Source organism: Caretta caretta, chromosome 14, assembly GCF_965140235.1.
Source record: "Caretta caretta isolate rCarCar2 chromosome 14, rCarCar1.hap1, whole genome shotgun sequence".
Classification (NCBI taxonomy): domain Eukaryota; kingdom Metazoa; phylum Chordata; order Testudines; family Cheloniidae; genus Caretta; species Caretta caretta.
Genome location: NC_134219.1, coordinates 27504011 through 27530612, shown reverse-complemented (window position 1 = coordinate 27530612; position 26602 = coordinate 27504011). Strand labels below are relative to the sequence as shown.

At 42.4% G+C, this 26602-nt stretch overlaps 1 protein-coding gene across 3 annotated transcripts in view; it reads left to right on the top strand.

Moving 5' to 3' along the window:
• The window catches only part of DHRS7C (dehydrogenase/reductase 7C), a 45875-nt gene that overhangs the window by 781 nt on the left and 18492 nt on the right, over window positions 1-26602 (top strand). Inside the window, exons 1-5 of one of the 3 annotated variants that reach the window (XM_075119025.1) lie at window positions 12079-12187; window positions 12692-12851; window positions 21487-21599; window positions 23452-23662; window positions 26217-26309. In XM_075119025.1, coding sequence (XP_074975126.1) covers window positions 12698-12851; window positions 21487-21599; window positions 23452-23662; window positions 26217-26309 — 571 coding nt within the window. In that variant the 5' untranslated portion in view covers window positions 12079-12187; window positions 12692-12697. Of the gene's footprint in view, window positions 1-12078; window positions 12188-12691; window positions 12852-21486; window positions 21600-23451; window positions 23663-26216; window positions 26310-26602 lie in introns of those variants that run through there. The other 2 variants (XM_075119024.1, XM_075119026.1) reach the window with 2 other exon arrangements.

Here is a 26602-nt window from a genome sequence, read left to right as displayed (position 1 = left end):
TTTACTGTAAAGCAGCCAACTCAATTAAAGAACCTCAGCCGTTTTGGCTATAAAGCCTGGCCATTAGGTGACAGTATTAAGAGCCTAGCGTTGAGTTGTGCCGCCTCCATGGGGCAAACTCTTGGGGTGCCTGTCAGTCAATCCTGACTGCCCACTGCGAAGGAGCTCTGAGCTCTAGCAGTTAAAGTCACGGGTGTTTAGGACCTTGGGGCATCCTTCAGCCTAGCCCGGGCTGCCCGCCGCGAAGGGACAGTGCGTCCTAGCGGTTAAAGTCACAGATGGTATAAAACGGGCATAGCTGGCACCTCACCAAACATCCTTGGCCATCGGCTAACACAGGAGACCTTGCAGGTTGAGCTGGGGTGAGACAGGCACTCAGATGGGCATGGAAGTTTGGGGAACAGGACAGAGGCCAGGGCTGGGCAAGGAGGGCAGGGACTTGGGCAGAAAGAGAGAAGATCAACCACTTTCTGAATGTGGGTCAGGATTATCCCCAGTTTAGAGAGTGGGAAATTGAGGTGCCACATGGGAGCAGGATTGCCATTTGGCCGAGCGTCTGAAGAATCGCTACAGCCAAAATAGAAAAGCTATTAAGTGTCAGAAGAAGATTAATCATGGAATTCAGAGTTCGGGGCTGACCAGCAAAGATGTCGTATATGTCATAAACCAGTCTGTGTTCTGCCACCTCCCTGGTCTCGGAGACAGGGGTACATCCCTTGGACAGGGCTTAGAGAATCTTTCTCTCAGACATACAACTGTGGATAGTTTGGAAAACAAACCCTACTTATAATGTTGTTCACTGGCCCTGCTAGAAACTCCACCCTCCAACCATTGTGAACCAGGACCAGGGACACCATTCCCCTCTCCTGTCTACAGGTACCTGTGCACCTGCAGACATTGCAGCTGGCACATGCATTGGTGCAGGCTCTGTCACGGAGCTGGATGAATCACCCTGCTGGCCCACATACCCAGCGTTCTCTCCCTGAGCAATCCGTCCCGCTGTCTGAGCCACCTCTCTTCATCCAGGAACCTCTAGAGCAGTCTCTCTTGATGGATTGTGTCCTTCTCCTTCTTGGCTCTTTTGGAAGCAAGGTGCTTTTGGCTTCTCTTTGCCTCTATTGGCAAACCTCTTGCACGGTCCTCGTCCTTCTGGCCCACTGCTGGCCACTTGTAGCACCCGCAGTCCCAGGCAGCAGTCTTGGCCCAGCAGGTGTGCAAGTGTCTTCCAGTGGAAGGAAACAGAGGCTATATTCATTGTACTGCCTGGGGTGGGGTGAAGAATCCCCCACTTTGCTTTCTGTCTGTCCTCAAGGCCATGATTTGCAACACTATGGAATGCTTCTAGATCACTCTTTCATAAATTCTCGTGTACACTCCCTGGAAGATTCACAGAGGCACAATCAACCTGTCTTCCGACAATGGCCAATGCCAGGTTCTCCAGAGGGAATGAACAGAACAGGTATTCGTCAAGTGATCCATCTCCCGTTGACCATTTCCAGCTTCTGGCAAACAGAGGCTAAGGACACCATTCCTGCCCATACTGGTTAATAGCCATTGATGGACCTTTCCTTCATCAATTTCTCTAGTTATTTTTTGAACCCTGTTATAGTCTTGGCATTCACAACATCCCCTGGCAAAGAGTTTCATGGGTTGACTGAGCATCAACCTCTTGTTTCACTTTAAATCAATTACAAATAATTAAGACGCTGGATCTGGCTGACACAGGGTAGGCTGCAGTTGTGTTTTGGGGACCTTTACCAATCCTGGCTCTGACTTTGGGGAATCCCTTAATATTTTAGAAATATCAGAAAACCGAGTAATTTTCCAGGCAAGTGATTGGATTGCATCAAAGTACACAGAGAAGCTGTTGAGGGCAGTGGTGTGTGAACAGCACATCAGTGAGTGCAATGGTTTTATAAGATACCGGGGACAAGGGGAAGGTGACCTACAAAAACTCTCTCTACCCAAACATTTGAAAAACTCATCTAGAATTCATGCTTCAAAAAAAAATTCCGAATATCACCTTCCAGGAGCAGAAGCAAATCAGGAGAAAAAGTAACAAACTTTTGAATTAGAATGCAGTCTTCTGCAGGCCGCAGAGTGGATTCTCCCTAACCCTCCTCCCAAGCCTGGCAACAGAGATGCCAGGATGACACAGGGCAAAAGAATGTCTGCTGAATGAAGCATCATCTAAAGTCACCTTCCAAGGAGTTCAAGAGAAACCAAGATAAAATTAAGGATTTAAAATTCCTATTGTTACAGCTAGGTGGGGTAATAATTTGCTACCCAAAGAATACATCTGAAGAATTAGATAAAAGTACCAATAGAACAAAAAGCTCTACTTGCAAAAATAACCCCTCAGGCCTGCTAGGCTTGTTAGCCATTAGCAGTATGGAAAGCTGTACCTTCAAGGTTTCCCCCCCTCTGTTTGGACTTGTGATGAGGAATACAAATCCCACACTGGGCAAGAAGGGGTTAAGGAGCTCTTCTGCCCTCAGCCAGACCCACCCCAACACATCTGCAGGGTAGGCACAGACTGGAGGGAAGATTTGAAAGGGAGCAGAACAGCTCACTTGTGGGCAGACCTGGCAAGAGGAAGGTCCTTTATCTGGCAGATCCTGGGGGAAGGCTGGCTCTGTCCCTCAGCAACTGCCTGAAGGTCCCTCCCTGACATGGGCGGCGAGTTCTATGGGCCCGTGGAGCTCGGACACCAGGAATATTCCTGTCCCAGGGGTCCGGCTCCAGCAAAGTTTCCAACCTCTCCTCCAACACACACACACTCTCCCCGCACTTCTGCGGGCCCCTCCTGCTGCCCCCGGGCGATTTAAAACAGCCCGGGGGCTCCCACCGCCACCCACAGCGCAGCAGGGCTGAGCGGCTTCCTGCGCGCTCATGGGAACTTTTCCACTGAGTTTTCAGTTTCTTTAAAAAAGAATCCCGAAATGTTTGAGGGAAGCAGACAGGTTCTAAGATGTTGTTGTTGGCGGTATTGTTTAGCTGAAAAAACAATCTCCATGAAAAAAGAACCCAGCTGAAAATGTCCAACCAGCAGTAAATGTTAAATAAATTGGGGAACATTAATATTGCCTGATAAGAGCCTGATTTCAAACCCATTGATTCTATCTCATCTGTGTGATTTCTCCTTCAAGGGGATAGTTGTGTGGAGGTAACAATTGAATAAGCAGTAAAGTTGGCAGCACACAGAATGTTTTAGACCCTGGGTTAGAGTTGAACCAAGCAGCCAAAGCCTGTCTATCCTGACCCTGTTCAAGGACACACAGGAGCTCACTGGAAGTAGAACCCAGAGTTCCTGGCCTAGCTCCACACTGCTGCTGACTGAGTATAAATGGTGTAAATGGGTGTACAGAACTTACACAGAAGACACGGGGCTGTGTTGGCATTTAGATTCATGCCCAAGTGATAAGCTTGCTGATGGTCGCAACGGAGGGACCTCTTTGCAAGAATTGTTGGATTTGGAGCGTGCTTTGTTCCATCCTTCATACTGCATTTTATCAAGTCACACCTTGGGCTGAATCCTCAGATTGGGTAAAGTGATGAAGGAGGTTACACAAGTGTGATAATATTACTGATTGATTGTCAGAGGTGAGGAGCACTAACAACACCTAGTCATTGTAAGTGATGAGTTCTATGTACCTTTGACATTCATAGAATGAGATATTAGGGAAAGGAGAAACAGGGCCATTCTAATACTGACCATTGTCCTTCTCATTCCCTCCACAGCCATCACACAGTGTACTGAGGAAGAAAATGTCCAACCAAACCGCCATGACCGAATTCTTTCTCCCGGGATTCTCTGATGTTAGGGAGCTGCAGATTTTACATTTTGTGGTGTTTCTACTGCTTTACCTGATATCCCTGTTGGGGAACCCTCTCATCATCACAGCCATAGCCCGAAACCGCCACCTTCACAACCCCATGTACTTCTTCTTGATGAATCTGTCCATTCTAGACTTTGGTTCCATCTCTGTCACCATTCCCAAATCTATGGCCAATTCCCTCATGAACACAAAATCGATTTCTTATTCTAGATGAGATACCCAAGTCTTTTTTTTCTTATGCTTTGCTTCAGCAAATTTTCCCTTACTCACCATCATGCCGTACGATCGATACATCACCATCTGCCAACCATTGCACTAGGAGACAGTAATGAACATTTTGTCCAAATGGCAGCCAGTGCCTGGATCAGTGTTATTCTCTACTCTGCAGTGCACACCAGGAACATGTTTGCAATATCCTTCTGTGGAGGCAACGTGGTGGACCAGTTCTTCTGTGAAATCCCCCAGCTCCTCCACCTCGCCTGCTCTGACTCGTATCTCAGGGAAATTGTTGCTATTTCTTTTCATGTACTTTTAGGTTTAATCTGCTTTGCTTTTACAATTGTGTCGTATGTTCAAATCTACAAAATAGTGCTGAAAATCCCTTCGGAGCAGGGCCAGCATAAAGCCCTCTCCACCTACCTCCCTCACCTCACTGTGGTCTCCTTTTTTCCTTTTCACAGGCACCTTTGCCTTCCTGAAACCAACCTCCAACGAGACCTCAGATCTGAATCTCTTGGTGGCTGTTCTCTATTCTGTGTTGCCCCAATGATGAATGCAATCATCTACAGCATGAGAAACAAGGAAATGAAAGGTGCACTGAGTAAACTGATAGGTTGGAGGTTATTCAGCAAGAATAAAATGTGTATATATCTCCACTGATCACGAGTTCATTCTGTGTTTCTTTATAAATAGAGTCATCTGATGACATTATTGCCTTCATGAGAACATACTTTGCAATCTGTTTATGCAGAATTGGGTATTTACATTAATAAAAATCCAGACAAATTTAACCCAAGAAAATTGTAGTTACTCTAGGTTTACATAAATGTAATTAAGATTGAAATCTATCTATCTATCTATCTATCTACTGCTAGACATCACCATTCTATGTGATAATCAGTTGTCATAGCAAAGTTCCTAGTGGGTTCTCTGGCTCTTCTTTGTCAGGATAATAACTCTGACGGAGGTATCAACGCATTTGTTCTTTGTTTTTTGTTTGCTTATCAGTTTTTTAGTTTTTGTTGGGTTGTTTGTTGTTTTTATTTGTTTCTTTCTTCCAGGTGGGTTTGCAGGTGGGCAGGCCTGTTGAGATGGTGAGAGTTTGGTTCAACAGGATTTTCAATGTTTGCCTTCTCTTGAGAGTGCTCATATGTCATCTCTTTGATGGGGTTTTCTGAGTGAGCTGAAGGTTTGCTCCCCACAATGTTAAAAGGGTGCAAAAGAAGTTTCTGCATGGCTAAGTTTCTCCTGACTCGATTATGTATATACTGTTGGGATATTATTGTATTATGAATGATGTGTTAGGGGAGAAAGAGCCTCAGGTAGCTGTCTTTTATTATTTTAATCTGAAGAAGAGCTCTGTGTAACTCGAAAGCTTGTCCCTCTCACCAACAGAAGATTGCACAATAAAAGTTATTACCTCTCCCATCTTCTCTTTGTAAGAGCTGTGTCATTCTTGTGATGGTGCAAAGACTGTTTGGAAGAGAAACTTTTTCCAGTGTTTTCTAAAGAAAATCCAACTTGGGATAATGAGGCCAAATTTGGATCCCATTGAAGTCACTGAGGTTTAGCCCCTCACTTCAAAGAAATTAGGATTTGGCCAAGAGCCTGTCTACAGAAGGATTCAGAATTGGCTGACAGACCCCTGGAGAAAGTGAGTGTGACAGAAATGTAAGGGTCTGATATCCCAACTCATCTGAACCAGCACCAATGTAGAGTAAACACATTCACATCACCAATTTAATACTGATCAGGTTCTGGCCCAAAGTCTCTGGGCTACGCTCGGCAGTGACATGAACACTGGTGTAAGTTACTTGTTTGGGATCGTTTTGTTCTAGCCTTGATGTAAGTGGAAAAGTGCCATCACATGCACTGATCTGGTGTTCCATACGCTATCCCATGTAGATCTATTCATTTCCAGGCTGAGAAGGGATCTCAGAAGTTGTTACTATTAGAATACCATCTTTGTGCATGTGTTAGCTAGCTAGTTAGATAACAAATAACCTATGAAAATGATTGTGCTTCTTCCTGTTAATGACTGTCTTTGTCCACATCATGATTGTCTTATAAGTACTCGTTCTTAAGCATTATTTAGCAAAGATTATTTACGACTCTATCTTACTCCATTGCTCATTTACAAACAGCACATCCAAAGTACTCGATGTTTGGACTTCAAGCTGTTTTGAGTGGATACATTTTAAACATGCTGTGTTTTGTTTCTCTGAATAAATGGACATATCACACATGGGTTCCTGAAAAACCAAAGGGCTAATTCTCAGCTGGTTTAAATTGTCATCGCTCTGTTGAAGTCAATAGATCTCTGAGAATTTACACCAGCTGAAGATGTGGTCCAAACATATGAGTGGCCCCATTGAAGGTTTAAAGAAAAACTTATACTTAAGTCTCTGTTGGTTATGGGCTAGGGCTATGGAGAGGGCTTAAGGATAACCCCAAACTGGTGTCAGACCCTGACACTGTACATGTTACTCTCCTTTCCCAATCAAATAAAGCCCTGAAATTGCTGCATTGGAATTATTCTTCCTTTCTGGGTTCTGGATGATTAACATGAAATAACAGTTTATCCCAAAGCCAGAATCTCTGGGTCTTCTTCTCCAAACTCACCAGTACACTATGCCGCTTCTTCACCAACCTCTCCCTCCTGAACGTCCTGCTCACCAGCTTGGTCATCCCCATGGTGAGCAATCAGGAGACGAGTTCCTTCCCTTGCTACCATGCCCAGGCCTACTTCCACTGCCTGATGGACTGCATGGAGTTCTTCCTCTTTCATATCATGGCCATCTCATACCTGCTGCAATACCTCACTATTGTGAGCAATCGGATCTGCCTCTGGCTGGTGACTGCCTCATGGCGAGGGGTAACATTTGCAAAAGCACTTCTGTAACAAGGTTCCATTTCCAAAAATGCCTTAGTCACTCAGGCCAGATTTTTAAAGGTATTTTGGTGTGTTGTGAGATTTTCAGAAACATCTTAGCACTTAACACCCATTGATTTCTATAGGTATTAAGCATCTAGGTTCTTTAGGTAATCCTCCATAGGCACCTACAGACCTTTAAAAATATGGCCATATTATATGTAGAAGTGTCAACGTCACTTTTGAAAATAAGACTTCGGTACCTAACTAACTGGGTGGGGGTGATAATTTTACCCAATGGCAGTAAATGGAGGTAAATCTGCGTGCGTGGAAGTGTGGGTGTGTTTATATGAGAAGAAGAGGGAGAATGTCTAGCGAGACAGTGGAGAGCCAGGTCTGCACTGGAAAAGTTTTGCTGATATAGCAATACAAACAAGCTCTCCTCCTGTAAACGGATGAGTAGTTTTGCTGGTATTGCTGACACGGGTTCTCTGCGAGAAACAAGCCACACCGCAGGAGCATTTGTAAGCTGGTTTAACCACGTTTACACGAGGGGTTTGACCGGTATAGAAATGTTGCCCAAAAATCACACTTCCAAGCTGATGTGCTTGATGCTTGACCATTGCTATGATGGTGAAAGTTTCTAGTGTCGATCTGGCTTCTGTGTTTCTTTTTGTGAGATTACATTCTAAGTGCAATGTACTGAGACACTGCTTTCAGTGTGTCTTTGCTAGTCAAGTGTACTGCTCACATGTGTGTTGTTGTCAGGGTATATTATTGTGAGCGTATACCTGAGTTGAAATCAATGTGCATGTGAGTTTTCTATTCCTGTGTGTGTCCTTGAGAACAAACATGATGTGAATGTACAATATCATGTCTTTATTTCTGAAAAATGTTGTGTACCTTTTTGTGCCTTTTTGTGTGTGTCGTCAGTGCTTCTTCTGGCGTTCAAGTGTGTATTATTGTTGTGTTTGTGAACACACAACGTGTGTTTATGATTGAAAAATATTGTGACTACATGTGTGTTGTGAATGTGGATTATTGTGTGTGTGTTTCTACGTGTACATACTTGTGTTTTTATGGGCAAATACTATTTTGTGCATGCGTTATGTTTGGAAGTGAACATTAGTAAGGACTTACCGCTGAGCCTGCGATAAACATCAAAAGCTGCTGTCTTCCTGCATCTCCTCAGACAGTGAGATTTTAGTCCATTCAAAGGTGATGCCTACAATGCATCATTTCCTCACATGCCAAGTGCAGCTCATTTCAGGAGTCCTTCAACGTTTGTATTTGCTGTCTTGTTAATTTTAAAACAAAATTTGCAATCCTTGTTTTGAGCCACATTTTCAAATGTGCTTTTATTCTGCATCCTGAAAGGACTCCAGAATGGTGCAAAAAATTCCATATTTGGGCTTTTATTTTCAAGGGAGTCTAAGGAAGTTCATGCAGTCGATAGGAATTCAGAACTTGTTTCAGGCCCAGCTCCTCCAAAGTAGCATGCACCCAGCTCTCATGGGACTTGGTTTTTGGTTTTGCCACTGACATACTTGGTGGCTCTGGGCAATAGCCAATACTTGGTGCTTCACAGAAGGTGAAAAATCAACTCATCCAGTGCTGAACATGGAATGTAACTTATTCCTTATGCCTGGAGGCCAGCTCAGAAGAACTCAGATCACACTCAGGCACCAAATTAAATGGTGCCCATGGATGAATTTAATCTGAGAATGACATCAGCCTCATGATAGCCTTGAATGGAAGGAACTGTCATAACTCAACTCTGTAGATGATCCGGGGGAAAAGTCACATTATTTACTGCTCTATCTAAAGTGTCCATATGGCTGCCATGACCGCATTCCATCACCATGTTTTCCAATGTATAAAGTGCAGGGTTCACCAAACAAAACTTTCACAGAAAGTCTTCACTTTCCTTTTACATTTTCTCTTTTTCATTTAAAGAAATGAAAACTGAGAAAACAAATAATTTTGGCTGAAAAATTGTATTTTTAATTTAATTTAATTTCATGTTTTTGACCATTTTCAGAGAAAAAAGTTCAGTTTTGAGAAATGTTGGGATTTTCTTTGACAAAAAAACCCACAAAATTTTCATGAGGAAACAAAGTTTCCAACCACCTCTGTTTAAACCACTAGCTCTTTAATATATTTATCCTCAACCCAACCCTACAAGGCAGGGCAGTACTATTATATCCATGTTATAGATGGGAACTGTTGTCCAGACAGAATGAGGTGCCCAAGATCACACAGGAAACCCATGGCAAAACAGGTAGCTGAGCTGGGTCTCTCAGGTTCCAGGTTAGTGTCCAGACCACCTGAAGGAGGAGTGCTAGGCAGAGACGGACTCCACCTAATGAAGAGAGGGAAGAGCATCTTTGCAAGCAGGCTGGCTAACCTAGTGAGGAGGGCTTTAAACTAGGTTCACCGGGGGAAAGAGACCAAAGCCCTGAGGTAAGTGCGGAAGTGGGATACCGGAAGGAAGCACGAGCAGGAGCACACGAGAGGGGAGGGCTCCTGCCTCATACTGAGAAAGAGGGATGATCAGCGAGTTATCTTAAGTGCCTATACACAAATGCAAGAAGCCTGGGAAACAAGCAGGGAGAACTGGCACAGTCAAGGAATTATGATGTGATTGGAATAACAGAGACGTAGTGGGATAACTCACATGATTGGAGTACTGTCATGGATGGATATAAACTGTTCAGGAAGGATGAGGTTCAACAAGGACAAGTGCAGAGTCCTGCACTTAGGGTGGAAGAATCCCATGCACCGCTATAGACTAGGGACCGAATGGCTCGGCTGCAGTTCTGCAGAAAAGGACCTGGGGTTACAGTGGATGAGAAGCTGGATATGAGTCAACAGTGTGCAGTTGTTGCCAAGAAGGCCAATGGAATTTTGGGATGTATAAGTAGGGGCATTGCCAGCAGATCGAGGGACGTGATCATTCCCCTCTATTCGACGTTGGTGAGGCCTCATCTAGAGTACTGTGTCCAGTTTTGGGCCCCACACTACAAGAAGGATTTGGAAAAATTGGAAAACGTCCAGCGGAGGGCAACAAAGATGATTAGGGGACTGGAACACATGACTTATGAGGAGAGGCTGAGGGAACTGGGATTGTTTAGTCTGCGGAAGAGAAGAATGAGGGGGGATTTGATAGCTGCTTTCAACTAGCTGAGAGGTGGTTCCAAAGAGGATGGTTCTAGACTATTCTCAGTGGTAGCAGAGGACAGAACAAGGAGTAATGGTCTCAAGTTGCAGTGGGGGAGGTTTAGGTTGGATATTAGGAAAAACGTTTTCACTAGGAGGGTGGTGAAACACTGGAATGCGTGACATAGGGAGGTGGTAGAATCTCCTTCCTTAGAAGTTTTTAAAGTCAGGCCTGACAAAGCCCTGGCTGGGATGATTTAATTGGGGATTGGTCCTGCTTTGAGCAGAGGGTTGGACTAGATGACCTCCTGAGGTTCCTTCCAACCCTGATATTCTATGATTCTATGATTCTATGACAGGCATGGCAGAAAAGGTGGGGGGAGTTGCATTGTATGTAAGGGAGCAGTATGACTGCTCAGAGCTCATGTATGGAACTGCAGAAAAACCTGAGAGTCTCTGGATTAAGTTTAGACCTGTGAGCAACAAGGGTGATGTTGTGGTGGGAGTCTGCTATAGACCACCTGTCAAGGTTCCTTCCCCACTCTGAACTCTAGGGTACAGATGTGGGGACCTGCATGAAAACCTCCTAAGCTTAATTTTACCAGTTTAAGTTAAAACTTCCCCAAGGTACAAACTATTTTACCTTTTGCCCTTGGACTTTCGCTGCCAACACCAAATGTCTAACCGGTATTATTATTAGGAAAGAGTCCGTTTGGAAATGTCTTTCCCCCCAAAAAAATCCTCCCAAATGTTACCCCCCTTTACTGGGGAAGGTTTGATAAAAATCCTCACCAATTTGCATAGGTGACCACAGACCCAAACCCTTGGATCTTAAGAACAATGAAAAAGCAATCAGTTTCTTAAAAGAAGAATTTTAATAGAAGAAAAAGTAAAAAGAATCACCTCTGTAAAATCAGGATGGTAAATACCTTACAGGGTAATTAGATTCAAAACATAGAGAATCCCTCTAGGCAAAACCTTAAGTTACAAAAAAGACATAAAAACAGGAATCTACATTCCATTCAACACAGCTTATTTTTCTCAGCCATTTAAAGAAATCATAATCTAACACATACCTAGCTAGATTACTTACTAAGTTCTAAGACTCCATTCCTGCTCTGTCCCCGGCAAAAGCATCACACAGACCGAGAGAGAGAGAGGCTTTCTTTCTCCCTCCCCCCCAGCTTTTGAAAGTATCTTGTCTCCTCATTGGTCATTTTGGTCAGGTGCCAGCAAGGTTATCCTAGCTTCTTAACCCTTTACAGGTGAAAGGGTTTTTCCTCTGGCCAGGAGGGATTTTAAAGGTGTTTACCCTTCCCTTTATATTTATGACACCATGTCACAGCTCATTCCAACTCAGGTGCCCAGTTCTCTCTGCTGAATTTATCCCCTCTCCTATCGGTGCCCCCTGGGCTTTTCCCTTCTCAGGATTGTTTTGTGGCACCTATAAAGAGTCTACGTCTCAGATCCATACAGGAGAGATGTTAAAACCACTGCACTGTAGATCTTCAATTTGCTGGCGAGACGGATGTTGTGTTGGTTAAGAATTTTTGTTCGAAGCCAAGGGCGTGGCTCTGAATGAACTCTCTCTCCGGACAGCTAGCTGGGTGATTAGATAGTAGATGGACGACTGAATATTCAGATTGAACAAACTACTTCCACTGTAACTTTTGAAAAAGAAAAAGACACCAGAACCTTTCTAACGTTATTGGGTTTGTACAAATTGTTTTCATGCATAATATCAGTTGAAGGCCTAAACCAAACAACAAGGTGACCCAAGGAACATATTTCCATTTTATCATAAAGACAAGACACAAAAACAGAAGCTTCTTTGTGCAGTTGAATTAGGACAGTGCAAAGAGCTCTAGAAAACTTTCCAGCCCCATGAAACTAAATACATCAGGCATGTGGATCTGCTGTAGATACTATATTTACTTTTTAAAAATCTCTTATGCAGCTGAGAACTATACATAGCTGTTCTCCCTCAAGACAAGTGGCCTCAGTACATCGACTGCTTTCCAGAAATGCTGAAAGAATTTGATTAAAATCCTAGAATAAATTAATTACTTATCTGCTTCTTGACTGCTTCATATTCATAGTAAGTTATTCTCTTCTCAGTACTTCTGTAACATGTGAAACGTATATATTCTCTTACTCTTTATCTGGTGATAGCAATAATCAGCTTTTATCTATGTAGTTCTAAAAGGATAGGAAAATGTATCAGAGATTAATGTAACATAATTTTGCACCCCTTTGGTTAAACTGAATTCACTCTTGCAACTGTGCAATTCTTTTTCTAGAAGAGAACTGTCATGAATACAATGACAAAAGGCTTTGACTATAATGTGTAATAGTGAGGAGGAAAATGAAGCCTATCTGATAAAAATAGGGCCACATTATACCATTGATTTTCAAGCTAAGTTTTCTATTGAAACTGTTAAAAACTGGTGACATGCTGTGACTGCTGCTGTCTAACATAATCCATACATTCTGCTTATCTTTTCCATGAATGGAGACAAGGATTCATTTTAAAAGATATCTTGAAAAATATGAAGAATGCCTCAATTCCATTGTGACTCTAACCTGGTCTATTTTCTTTCAGGTAAAAATGGGTGTCCTTGCTGTGCTTATTCTTCCTTTGCTCCTTTTTGGAATCAGTGGAATTATATATATTTACCGAGCAGTTGGTCGGCTAATGTCAAAATCAGCTGTGCAAAACAAAGTGGTAGTGATTACTGATGCCATCTCTGGATTGGGCAAGGGTAAGTTGTCTGGGTTTGGGGGTGTTTTCACTGTTTCATAGAGTGAAAGAATCATTGTCTCTAGCATGGGCATTCTCAGATGACCTTATATGTTTGTTACCTTATATAGGATATGTTCACCTGCAAAATGGAGAGAAAGCAAATATAAATAGAAACACGTACTACAATTTTGGAATGTGCACTCTTTATTCCCCTTTAGAGGTACTGCTGCTGATTTAGATGGACTACATTAGATTGATCTCAGTTGAATAAGAAGTTTGAGAGGGAAATGAAGATGGAGTTATTTTTAGCATGCTGTCACTGTGAGATCTAATTACGTGTACAGTTACTATCAGGTGGCAGCATTTCATTATAAATAGATGATTCATATAACCAATATGACCCATAAGGTCTGTACCACTCCAGCTCCACCAGGCCCTGATCATGCAAACATTTATATGCATGCATAACTTTAAGCATGAGGAGTTCAATGGACTTCAGTAGTAAGGTTTGCAGGATCTAGGCCTAACTGAGCGGCTTTGCAATGGCATCGGCACATCTGTGTGTGCGGCAGCAGGCAGTAAGTATCACAGTGGCCAAGCAGCACTGCTGTCTCAGTTCATGCTATATAGTCACAGGAAGCTAGCACAGCGGTTCTTTTAGATGCATGTCGGTCTTGGGTAGTTGCTCTAGACATATCACGTTGCACTTACACATTATTTTATTTATATTTGAATCTCTATTGATTGAAAAATCGAGCATTATATTCATTTGCATTCCTTTTTAATGGTTTGTTGATTATTAGTAGTACATTAGGCCTTTATTTCATTTCATTTTTAAAAAACTACTTCACCTGTTTGTGTTTTCTGGGGCCTCACCACTCCCTCCAGCGTAGAAGGGCTGAGCCATTTCCATCCTCTCTGGGGACAGGACAGCTGCTGCTCTTTGCTCATACAGTCTAATATTACATGCAGAACATGCCTTCTAAAGGAATTTTTTAATATTTAAAATTGTGCCTTTGTGATTTCGTTTTGGATTTGGTTTGGTTTACAAGAACCACAGCCTTTACACTTTGTTTTTTCTTTTCAGTTTTTTCCTACACTAAATGGGAGATGTTTGGAATGGATTTCTATTTTCAGAGATGTTTTCTTCAGGGAATTAGCTGCATGGTAGAAAAGGAAACCAGGCTATGTTATGTGTAAATAAACAGGGAATATAGTTGCCATGAGAAAGGGCATGGAGTTGGGAGCAACATTACCTCCCTCCTGAATGCTCTGATATCTAGCATCTTAGATAGGTGTCTGCACTACCCTACAGTCGTGCCACACAGAATATAAGAACATGCAGTGAAAAAGCATTCAGAGAACCCCCTTCAGAGACTTAGGCCAGCATCCCATGCAAAACCAGCCAAGCAAGTACATACTCAGAACAACCGACTCCCTCAGATAAATAGCTGGAAATATCCTTCTTCTGTGTGTCCAGTCTGCTGGAAGATCCACATCTCCGCTCCCACCCTTGCTCCCTCAGCAGTCTCCATATCCCAAAGCTACTTCTCACACTGCATGGTACGTAAACTGGAAGACTCAACATTAATGGTATTTATACAGTTGGTTTCTTAACATAAGGCAGTAACACAGAAAGCAGGTCTGCATCCTCTGCAAACACACAGGTCTATGAAACAGAATCTAGTAGGCACGACTGTAATTCAATATGGCTTACCTGCAAAGCCAGAGAGAAACAATACAATGCTTCATGACTAGGTGTGGTGAGCTCTTCCTTAGAGAATCCTTTTTCAAATATCAAATCCGTCTTTCTGCATTACTGATGTGGCTTGAATATTTACATGGGCAATGATACCAGGTCCTTCCAGCAGTGAGCTATCCTATACAGTATATGAAATTGTTACTGTACATGAGGTGAGGGACAAGTCCATTTTACAGAGCCAAGTCTGAGGCAGAAAGCTGAATGAGACACTAAGCTGAGCTTGCAGTACAGTACACTGGTTCTAATCCTTCACTTGGCATGAAATCATCTTGCAGCAGCATCTGCCTTGAAATGCTATTTATTATCAGCTGTTCCATGGAACCCCAGCTCAAAAGGAACATTGGACAATATATGCCATATTTACTGCTATTGCAATAATCCAGCAGCAGGGATGCAGCTCATCATGAACAGATATTGTCCACAGCCACCATGCTGCCACATGTGTGTAAGTGCACAGGAAGATAGGGCTAGCTCTGTAAAGAGACTTAGGTGTTCCAGTGCTCAGCATCGCAGCACCTAACTTCCAGCTACCCTGCCACCCAGTTGTAAGAAAAACAGAGCATAAAATAAACTTTAGTTGAGCAACTGCTTAGCTGATTACCCATACTACTTTTCCTCAGGTTCTTTTAATTTTAATTCCTAATTCCTAAGGATATGAGAATTGAATTTAGCTTTATAGAGTTCTATTAAATATCCTTAACAGCAGCTTAATTGTAAAGGATATAAGAAGACAAAAATAATATTGGACTACGATTTGCCTAACATAAATGATCAATATATCCATTTAAGTTTTTCAGAATCAAATCACACTAGGAAATAACACTTATACTCAATTCTTATGTTGGGAAGGTGACTTTGTTTAGATTCTTGACTAAGAGTCAAATAGGGCCAATTGTTTATTAACTCTGGTGTTGCTAACACAACAGAGGAAAAATAATCCAAAGCTGGACCACAAGCCATTTTGGCCAAATACTTACATGCTAATTCACCAACATCTCCTCCCCATGGATTTATAGCAGTCAAACCTTTTAATCTATTTCCCAATGAACTATATTAGCCCCACCATCTGACTCCTAACTACCTAAGATGAATTCCTGCATTTATGACAGCCTATATAGAATGAGTGCCGTTCAACAAGTTTGCACGCTTGGTCTCATTTTATATCTGTATACTAGAACTTGGAAGGTAGTATGAAACCAGTAACTACGGTAGCCACACATAGTGTTTCACAGTCTTAGTTAACGTTAACATACCAGTCCTTGGCTTGTGGATTGGCTGGAGCCTAGCACAGGAATGACTCATCAGTGCATGTGGCTTAATCAGGCTCTAGTTCAGGAAAACAGAAAGAAGCAGTTAAAGGGTTCATATTTAAGATAGGTACTTTATATCACCAGGATTCCCAGGTGGCCAGCCCTGGACCTCAGTCTTCTCCCTTCCAAGTCTTTTTGGCTTTTGGAAAACGATATGCTGAAGGAGACAGGCCCTTTTATCCCATTTCTTGGGTAATCCAACTTGGTTCCCCTTCTTTGAGGTGCTTGGATGGACCAATCAGACCCATACTTCTGCCTAAAATTTGAAATGTCCAACAAAAATGATGGTTGTGGTCTCTCACTATTCAATCATGAAATAAACATCAGCCTTTGAGTAAAGCTGTCAAGTAATTAAAAAAAAATTGTGATTAATTGCACTGTTAAACAATAATAGAACACTATTTATTAAATTTTGTGGATGTTTTGTACATTTTAACATATACTGCTTTCAGTTACAACACAGACTACAAAGTGTACAGTGCTCACTTTATATTTATTTTTATTACAAATATTTGCATAGTAAAAAACAAAAGAAATATAGTTTTAAATTCACCTAGTACAAGTACTGTAGTGCAATCTCTTTATCATGAAAGTTGAACTTACAAATGTAGAATTATGTACAAAAAATAACTGCATTCAAAAATAAAACATTGTAAAACTTTAGAGCCTACAAGTTCACTCAGTTCTACTTCTTGTTCACCCAATCACTTGGACAAACAAGTTTGTTTACATTTGCAGGAAATAATGCAGGAGATAAACTTCTTGTTTACAATGTCACCTGAAAGGGAGAACGGGTGTTCGCATGGCGCTGGTGTAGGTGGTGTCGCAAGGTGCTGTGCCACATATGCTAAACATTTGTATGCCCCTGCAAACATTTGTATGCCACCATTCCAGGAGACATGCGTCCATGCTGATGATGGGTTCTGCTCGATAACGATCCAAAGCAGTACAGACCAATACAAATTCATTTTCATCATCTGAGTTAGATGCCACCAGCAGAAGGTTGGTTTTCTTTTTTGGTGGTTTGGGTTCTGCAGTTTCCACATCAGAGTGTTGCTCTTTTAAGACTTCTGAAAGCATGCTCCACACCTCATCTCTCTCAGATTTTGGACTTCAAAATTCTTAAACCTTGGATCGATTTCTGTAGCCTTGTTTAGAAATCTCACATTGGTACCTTCTTTGTGTTTTGTCAAATCTTCAGTGAAAGTGTTTTAAAACAAACAATATGTGCTGGGTCATCATACAAGACTGCTATAACATGAAATATATGGCAGAATGTTGGTAAAACAGGAGGAGACACACAATTCTCCCCAAGGATTTCAGTCACAAATTTAATTAACACATTATTTTTTTAATGAGCATCATCAGCATGGAAGTGTGTCCTCTGGAATGGTGGCTGAAGCATGAATGGGTTTACACATGTTTGCCACATTTGGCACGTAAATACCTTGCAATGCTGGCAAAAGTGCCATGCGAACTCCAGTTCTCACTTTCAGGTGACATTGTAAATAAGAAGTGGGCAGCATTATCTCCCGTAAATGTAAACAAACTCGTTTGTTTTAGCGATTGGCTGAACAGGAAGTAGGACTGAGTGGACTTGTAGGCTCTAAAGTTTTACATTGTTTTGTTTTTGAAAGCAGTTATTTTTTGTACATAATTCTACATTTGTAAGTTTAACTTTTATGATAAAGAGATTGCACTACAGTACTTGTACTAGGCAAATTTAAAACTATATTTCTTTTATTTTTTACTGTGTAAATATTTGTATTAAAATAAATATAAAGTGAGCATTTTCACAATAAAAAGGTTGGACTACAGTACTTGTATGAGATGAATTAAAAATATTACTACTTTTGTATATAATAAAGTGAGCACTGTACACTTTGTATTCCATGTTGTAATTGAAATCAATATATTTGAAAATGTAGAAAAACATCCAAAAATATTTAATACATTTCAATTGGTATTCTATTGTTTAACATTGCAATTAAAACTGTGATTAATCCTGATTAATTTTTTTTAATCGCAATTAATTTTTGTGTAAATTGAGTGAGTTAACTGCGATTAATCAACAGCCCTACTTTGAGCTCTTGCAACTGGAGTGGAATTGTCACACCAAGGCAAGTTAGGCCATAAATGTAGGTACAACCACCATTGGACATATCTTGAACACCAGCGGGTTTGCTCCGGTAGGCAACTTACCTTCCCAAGTTGCTTTCCATGGGCCACTTGGTGGTGTATTTCTTGGCCAACTTTGCAGTTATGCTTCCTCAAGTTGCAATTTCTCCATCTGTTCTCATTGTGTTAACAACAATGGTGGGACCTTGAGCTAAGTCTGTGCATTATTAATCAGTTACATTTCTGATTATTGCACTTTGTGATTAGGTGTCCTTATAAACACAGTATTTGGTTTCAGTTCCTTTTATTAACTGCTTCTTTCAGCACAGATGTATTTCACTAGCTTGATAACATAAGTATGCTTGATTGCAAGCATTAGCCTTATTTCTTCACTTTATCACTTAAACTAAAAGAAAGCATTATGAGTACAAACCCTGTCTTTCCCAGCAGGATTGCCCATGAGGTAAGCCCTGTCACTAAAAATTACAGTATTTTACCCAAAGCTGTATCATTTATAGCTGACTTCCTTTTATACACATTTTAATCACAAAATTAAATATAGATTTTAACTATGAAATCTTGTTAGCTGAACAAATGGTACATTCTTATGAAAGGCTATAGCAACTCTGGGTTCCCTTGGACTATTCCAGAAATCTAGCCGTTAGTTTTTGCATGTTTATTTGAATAGCATCAAATCCTTCCCCAAACAACTCCAAGGAAAACTCTACAAACTCCTCCCCCACAAACTCACCCAAAGGACCTTCTACATGCTTCTACATACACTACAGATTGTTGTAATAAGCCATAGATCCAATGTCTTTATTAAGACCATGATTTTTAGTGTCTAGCAAAGTTGTAAATTTAAGTTCCTGGGCTTGTCTTTTAAAAGTGGTGTGCAGGTTTCCTTTGAAGATGGGGACTGATAAGATGAGGAGAGTGATTGCTTTGTGAAAAGTGTTCACCTGTGGGTGATAGGGTGTTTTTGTCTTATATCATTTTCCTATGTGTGTTCATTTGAGAACATAGTGATTATCTGCTAGTTGATATTGGATCATTTAGTGCACTGGAGGAGGTTCACCACGTGTGATAATCATTTGTAGGACCCATGGATCTTGAAAGGTGTGTTGTGGGGGAGTTTTGATCATTGTAGCAGTGGAGATATGTCTGCAGGTTTTGCATCTGTTGTTCTGGCAGAGTCCGCTTTGAGTTAGTGTGTCCTGATCTGTGGGGAACTTGCTTTTGATGATGAGGTTGGAGAGATTGGGGGATTGTTTGAAGGTCAGAAGAGAGGGTTCAGGAAAGATTTCTTTCGGGATAGGGTCCCCATTGACTATGGGTTGTAGTGGTTTGAGATAGCCCATATGGGTTCCAGTGTGGGGTATTAGGTGACAACAAGGAGTGTGGGATCAGCTACAGAAATACTGCATACAAAATTATTTAGTTAGTCAAGGTTAAGGAAGACTGCAAGGAATTTCAAAGGAACATAACCAAGACAAGTGAATGGGCTGCTTGAGGGCAGATGACATTCTATATCAACAAATGCAAGATATTACCACACTGGAAGGAATAATTTCGACTACTAGTATGTGAGTACGTAGACAGAGGTGCCAGTGGGCTTGTGCAGCCCAAGCTGAAGGCTGTGGGCACTGCAGTCTCACTGCAATTTAGTGAGTGCGATGATCCGTCAGGGTTCCCACAACCGTATTACCCCCTCTGCTTCAGCAGGTGAGAACTTTGCTGCTGCTAAGCTCTGCATATTGTCAGCTTCCTGACTCTCTAGCCTGTCTGCCTTGTCAGCAAACTCTTCAGGGCTCTGCCAGTCATAACCTTGCCTAGCATGTAATCGTCAGTAAACCTCAATTCCCAAGTTCCTCACAGATGCCTTTCTCTGCAGTGTTCAGCTCTTCTTACTTTAGCATCCACAAATCTTATCAAATTTGTTGTGCCTTCAAAGAGACAGTTCACAACCGCTTATTAACTTAATTTATTCACAAAAGGATGTAGGTTTATGTGATACCAAATATAAGGAATAAGTAATGGTTACAAACAAATGAAAGTAAAAATATTCTTCTAAGAATCCCCCCGCCCCCCCACCAAACTAGAGTCTTTTCTTCAAAGATGTTTTTCTCACCATGGTTGGCTTATATAGCTTTAGCCAGGACCCAACATATGGAACTCAAAACACTTGGTTTTTGACTCTTCAGGTGAATGATAACCTAGGGCAGGGGTCTCAAACATGCAGCCCATGGGCCGCATGTGGCCCGCGGGGTTATTTTCTGCGGCCCGCCAGCTCCCCACGGGCCCCCCGCCCCCCGAGCATTTACCTACAGTGGCTCCAGCCCGGCACACACTGGCGGCAGGGCAGGCTCCCTGCCTGCCTGCCCTGCCCCAGCACCACTCCGGGAAGCGGCCAGGACCTGGGGGAGGAGGGGGGGGCACAGGGGTCTGTGTGTTGCCCTGGCCATGCCTCCGGGTACCTCCCCCAAAGCTCCCATTGGCCGGGAACATAGAACTGCAGCCAATGGGAGCCTTGGGGGAGGTACCTGGAGGTGCGGCCAGGGCAACACACAGACCCCTGTGCAGCCCCCCCCCATCCCCGACCTCCCGGCTGCTTCCCGGAGTGGCACGGGGGCAGGGAAGGCAGACAGGGAGCCTGCCCTGCCCCCAGTGCACGCTGGGCCAGACCCACCCCCCGAACCCCTCCTGCAGCTGAACCCCCTGCCGTGAGCCCCCTGCCGCACCCCACACCCCTCCTGCACCCCAACCCCCTGCCCTGAGCCCCCGCCGCACCTTGCACACTGACCCCGCTGTCCCACCTTGCACCCCGAGCCCTGCCCTGAGCCCAAACACTTTTTAAGGACATAATTCCAATACATATCCATAACTCTTTGTACGCACCCTGTACATGCACCACACAATGAGTTTTGAGACCAGTGTGTTACCAGTTTGCATATGATACCTTACATGACACCTTTTAGGTACATATTCTGACAACATTGTGTCAGGTACAGTCAGTCAGGCCTGACAAGAGTTGCTGACACTGAGTAGAGAACCACCAATGGGCCTCTGTGTCACACTGAGCCAGCTAGATTAAAGATAGTGCTGGTAGAGCTCCATGAACTGCAAATTACAGCCTCCTTGCTGTGTAAATGTAGCCTCAGAGCCGTGACCTGCAAGCTCCTTGGCTATTTAGAGTTTGATTAGATCATGGGGCTAGAGTGCACCATTCTGCATGCTTTTAATATTGTAAAAGATGTTAATCTGTTTTGTACTTACTGTTCATGTATACATTTCCTGTCCCGTGAAGGGGTTTATGTTTCTTCATTATTTTTTATTGTTGCTTTTTCCAAAATTAATGAAGTTTGAAAAAAACACTGAATTCATCAACAGCAGAACAATCATTTCAAAGTGAAATTACTCCAACTGACTTTTTACTATTCCTTATTAATATATTTATTTTCCAGAATGCTCTCGAGTCTTTCACTCCGGAGGAGCTAGGTTAGTGCTGTGTGGCAAGACATGGGAGAAGTTAGAAGCCTTGTATAATGCTTTAATCAGTGTGGGAGACCCCAGCGTGGTAAGTATGTCCTCTCCTTGCTTTGTGCCTTGTCAAAGTATACAGATCTGGAGGGAAAATATTAATGATCTGGTGCTTGGCACAGTTTTTACATACAAATGAATTTCGGACAGTGGCTGTTAGAATGTTTATGGCTCGTATAAAGTCCATTTTCAGGCCTAGTGCCACATGCAGGCTGCTTAAGTCATATTTAGATACTCAGATATACACAGCCTGATTTCCAGAAGTGCCAAAAGTCCACAAGGTCTGCTGAGACCAAAGGGAGTTGTGGGCACTCAGTCTATTTTGAAAACAGGGCTACTTTTATTTAGGTCTCTAAAAATAGCATGTGGACCCTAGTTTTAGACACCTGGTTTTGAAATGCTTGGCCCCAGTGCTTCAACTCCCAGTTCTGCCCCAATTTAACAAAAATCAACATGCACATCAATTACAGGGACTAGCCCAGGTTTTCTGCTCATGCTAAACTTTATGCTACCTTAGAGGTTTCCTGACCCTGGCACTGGCCAAAGCATAGGTTAGCCACAGCAGCTCTAACAGGTTTCAGAGTAGCAGCCGTGTTAGTCTGTATTCGCAAAAAGAAAAGGAGTATTTGTGGTACCTTAGAGACGAACCAATTTATTTGAGCATAAGCTTTCGTGAGCTACAGCTCACTTCACGAAAGCTTATGCTCAAATAAATTGGTTAGTCTCTAAGATGCCACAAGCAGCTCTAACTTCTCCACTGCCCACAGGGTCACTTGCCCCCAGTACCGAGTGGCTGGGAAGGGGACAGACGAGTCAAGCTGGCATCCAGGCAAACCCAGGAGTCTAAAGTTTGGGAAAGGCAAGATAATTGTCAAAAGGAATGTGATGATGCACCTCCACCTTCTCTGTTTCCACCTAATGCTCCCTGGGCCTAGGGAACAGACTACAGAGGGCATAAGTTCTAGTAGGTCACACATTTTTCTGCCACCCTGTTCTTTCCTGTCCCTGTTTTCATTCTGAAGAGGGGAGGGTTAGGGGACGGCCCTTTCTGTTCACACTTCTCCAACCACTTCTCCTCACAAAATGTCTCCATGTAATGACCCCTGAAAATATCATCAACATGCAGGGGATAGCAGGAGATTCATCTGTGTGGGAGTGGGGTCAGTTTGCTACATGCACCCCAGCATTTACTTTAGACACAATACTAGCCACTAGTGAAGAGAAGGGAGGTGGGATTTACCCCAGTTGTGGAGCTCCCAAGTTGCCTAACAGAGGGGTCTCTTTCAGCAAAAGCCACATTTTCAAAGGTCATGAGTTGGGCCATCAGCTACCATGGGATAATTTAAAAACCATGAGATTTTAAAGAATAATGACTTGGGTTCTTTTTAGAGAGAAGGTGAGTGAGGTAATATCCTTGATTGGACCAACTTCTGTTGGTGAGAGAGACAAGCTTTTTCAAGCTATGCAGAGCTTTGCCTCAGGTCTTGGAAAGGTACTTAGAGTGTCACAGTGTTCTGGCTTCTGAGCCTTTATAGTGCGTCAGGTCAGGTTCCCAGCTTTTCTTCATACGCACAATGGCTAGAAATTGACTAGTTTTAAAAATGAAAGCTGAGATTCTCCCATAATTTCTGGGCTTCAGGAACTGGGATTTTAAGAACTACATCAAGTATTGCAAGAGTCATGATAAAATCATGTGAGATGGCAACACTGAGTCAGATTCCTCTGAGAGTGGGTAAAAAGGGAAAACAATATTCTCAAAATGATGCTGAGAGCACTTTCTTCGCATATGACAGTAAATACACTTTAAAACAGAGAGCTGACACAGTCTCCTTTCATATAACCTTGTATGCCTGAAATAACAAAATACTATTTCCTTTTTTTTAAAAAAGACATTTACACCAAAGCTCGTACTTCTGGATCTCTCAGACATAAACTGCATTCAAGATGTAGCTAAAGAAATATTGGATTGCTATGGATGTGTGGATATACTGATCAACAATGCTAGCATGAAGGTGAAAGGACCAGTGCAGAGTATCTCCTTGGAACTCGATAAAAAGATTATGGATGCCAACTATTTTGGACCTATAACACTAACCAAAGGTATTTTGATTTTTTTCTTCTTTTGAAAGTGCTATTTAAAGATTGGGTGCCAAGTCATTGTGTTGTGTTGTGGCATGGCTTGGGTCAAATTTTGTTTTCATCTCCATCAGTGTAAATCAGAAGAATCTCTACTGAAAATCAGTGGTTTGAAATTGGAGCAAATGAGAATAGAATCAGGCCTCCTGAGTTTGAAGAGAAGAGTGTTTATCAACAATAAGTGACATCATGGCCCAATTTTCAAAACACCCAGTTGTATGTTTGCAAGTGACCCCTGTAGGCATGTGCTTCTACTGTCACAAATCAATAAGGAGTGCATGCAGCCAGGCTAAAACTTAGCCATGACAAGACTGTATCCAGCACATAATTGTGTACAAATTTGGGGTGCACTTAGGCTCAATCATGCAAGATGCTGAGCACTCTGGTCCTGATGCAGCAAAGTACTTATGCACATCCTTAACTTTTAGTATGTGAGTTGTCCCATTGACTTTCCTGGGGCTACCCACGTGGTTAAAATTAAGCACATGTTTAAGTGTTTTAAAGAATTCGGGTGAGAGCACCATACAGGATCGAGCCCTTAGAGCAGAGGGATTTTGTAAAGGTACTTCAGAGAGCCAGATATTTTGCTGCCTTCTGTTTCTCCCACCTTTCTCCTTCTTCCCTCCCTCATTCTTTGTCTGCTGTCCCAAGAGCAACCAAAGTTTCATTCAGATGCTCTTGGTTCTACCCTGTTGCTCTTTCTTATCATCCCAGGGAAAGTATCTCAAGACTGCTATCAGCTCTGTTGCAGGGAGTACACCTCTAGAACTGCCAATCACTCAGATTCATTTATAACTTTTTAACATTTTTCACTCTTAAGGAAAAAACAGTCTGGGGTGTATGTGTGTGTGTGTGTGTGTGTGTGTGTGTGTGTGTCCAAAACACTAAGCTGTTGTATACACCCCTGGGAAGGCTGAGAACTGGAGTCAAGCTCTGACAGAGGCTGAAGAAGGATCTCTCAGTTGCCAGATCTCTTCATGAGAAAGAGATGGGAGGAAAATAGTGGGTCTCAAAATTACACTAAATATACAGATGGTCAAGAAGATCCCAGCACAACCACAGAAATCAGTGCCAGGGGCAGACTCTCGTGCAATCCGGCCATGGCAAAGAGCCATTGGAGCAGGGACTTGAACATGACCCTCCCAAGGGAGTGGTCCAACCACTGGACTATAGAGTCCTCACACTTCCTTGCTCTCTGTCTGACCCAATGAATATTGAGTTATTTTATACAAAGTGGAACAGCTTAAACAGGAGAGATATGGATCTGGGCCCTAAACCCCACCCCTTTCTTCTGCATTTCACTCAGGGCTAGCTTAACTAGCAGCCTGCTCAGCTTGATGGGTTCTAAGGATCCCTTTCTTAGGCACCTAACTCTTCCCATACAATGCAGCTTCAGCCCCCTCCCCCCGCCTCCACACCTCCCTCCCCGCCCAGAGGTATGTGATTAACCTGTTAAGAATTGACAGGTTAATTTGGGTTTAAGTTAATTGCAGGCATTAACTGCAATTGATTGACAGCCCTAATTACAACCCATACTTGATGGGGACCACACCCTGAAAGAAATCCTTTCTGAGCCCCCTTTTCTGGCCTTCAAACAGCCGGCCAACCTCTCCAAGCTCATCATCAGAAGCCAGCTCCCCACAGACCAGGAAACATCAACTCAAAGCGGCACCAGACTCTGCAAGAACAACAGATGCAAAATTTGTAGACATATCTCCATTGCTACAATGATTAACACCCCCCACAACACACCTTTCAAGATTTTTGGGTCCTACACATGCCTATCACAACATGTGGTGTACCTCATGCAGTGCACTAGATGCCCCAATAAATAATAAATAATAATAATAATAATAATAATTAATAATAAATAATTAATAACTAGGTGGGGGAAATCAGTCAATCACTATGTTTTCAAATGAATTCACACAGAAAAAATAATAAAAGATTAAAACACCCTACCACCCATGGGCAAACACTTTTCACAAAACGAAAACTCAGTATCTGACCTCTCAGTCCTCATCCTCAAAGGAAACCTTCAAAACACCTTCAAAAGATGAGCCTGGGAGCTTAAATTCATAACTTTGCTAGACACTAAAAATCATGGACTGAATAGAGACACTACATTTATGGCTTATTTTTATTACAACAAGCTAACCCACTAATCCCCCTCCCCAGCCTTTTTAAATTCCCCCACTCCATGACTGGAGGGATGTTAACTGACCATGTTCCCTTGAATGGTACCTTGAAATCTGTGTTAACTATTTGGGCTAAACAATCTCTTTGACCTTGTGTTTAGCTGTGACACACTGAGTACATTTCCCAGACCTGAAGAGCTCTGTGTAAAGCTTGAAAGCTTGTCTCCTTCACCAACTGAAGTTGGTCTCATAAAAGATATTACCTCATCCATCCTGTCTCTCTAATATCCTGGGACCAACATGGATACAACAGAGTTTCTGTGTCTCAGCTTAGTTCACATTCATATTTTTTCACTTTTTCCTTTTTGTTGTTTTTTCAGCCCTTCTTCCCAACATGATCTCAAGAAGAACTGGCCAAGTTGTCCTAGTAAATAATATCCAAGGAAAATTAGGAGTCCCATTTCGTGCTGCTTGTAAGTCATTACAAGACAAAATTTACATTTTAAAGTGTGAACTATAGCTATGACATGATGATTTTGATATTAGCTCATTGAATATGCTAATTTGGAGTAGGGTTCAGCAAATCATCTCTATGACTTCTGGGATGAATAAATTGCAAAGGACTGGCTAGTGTGGTATTGGGCTTTATTTATTATTTTAATCTGTCATTATGTTCTATGCAGTTGTTAATATAGTTTTTTAATTCACAACAACCATGGCCTTGGCCAACTGGGAAATATCAAATCAGGCCCAGACCCTGCAGTGG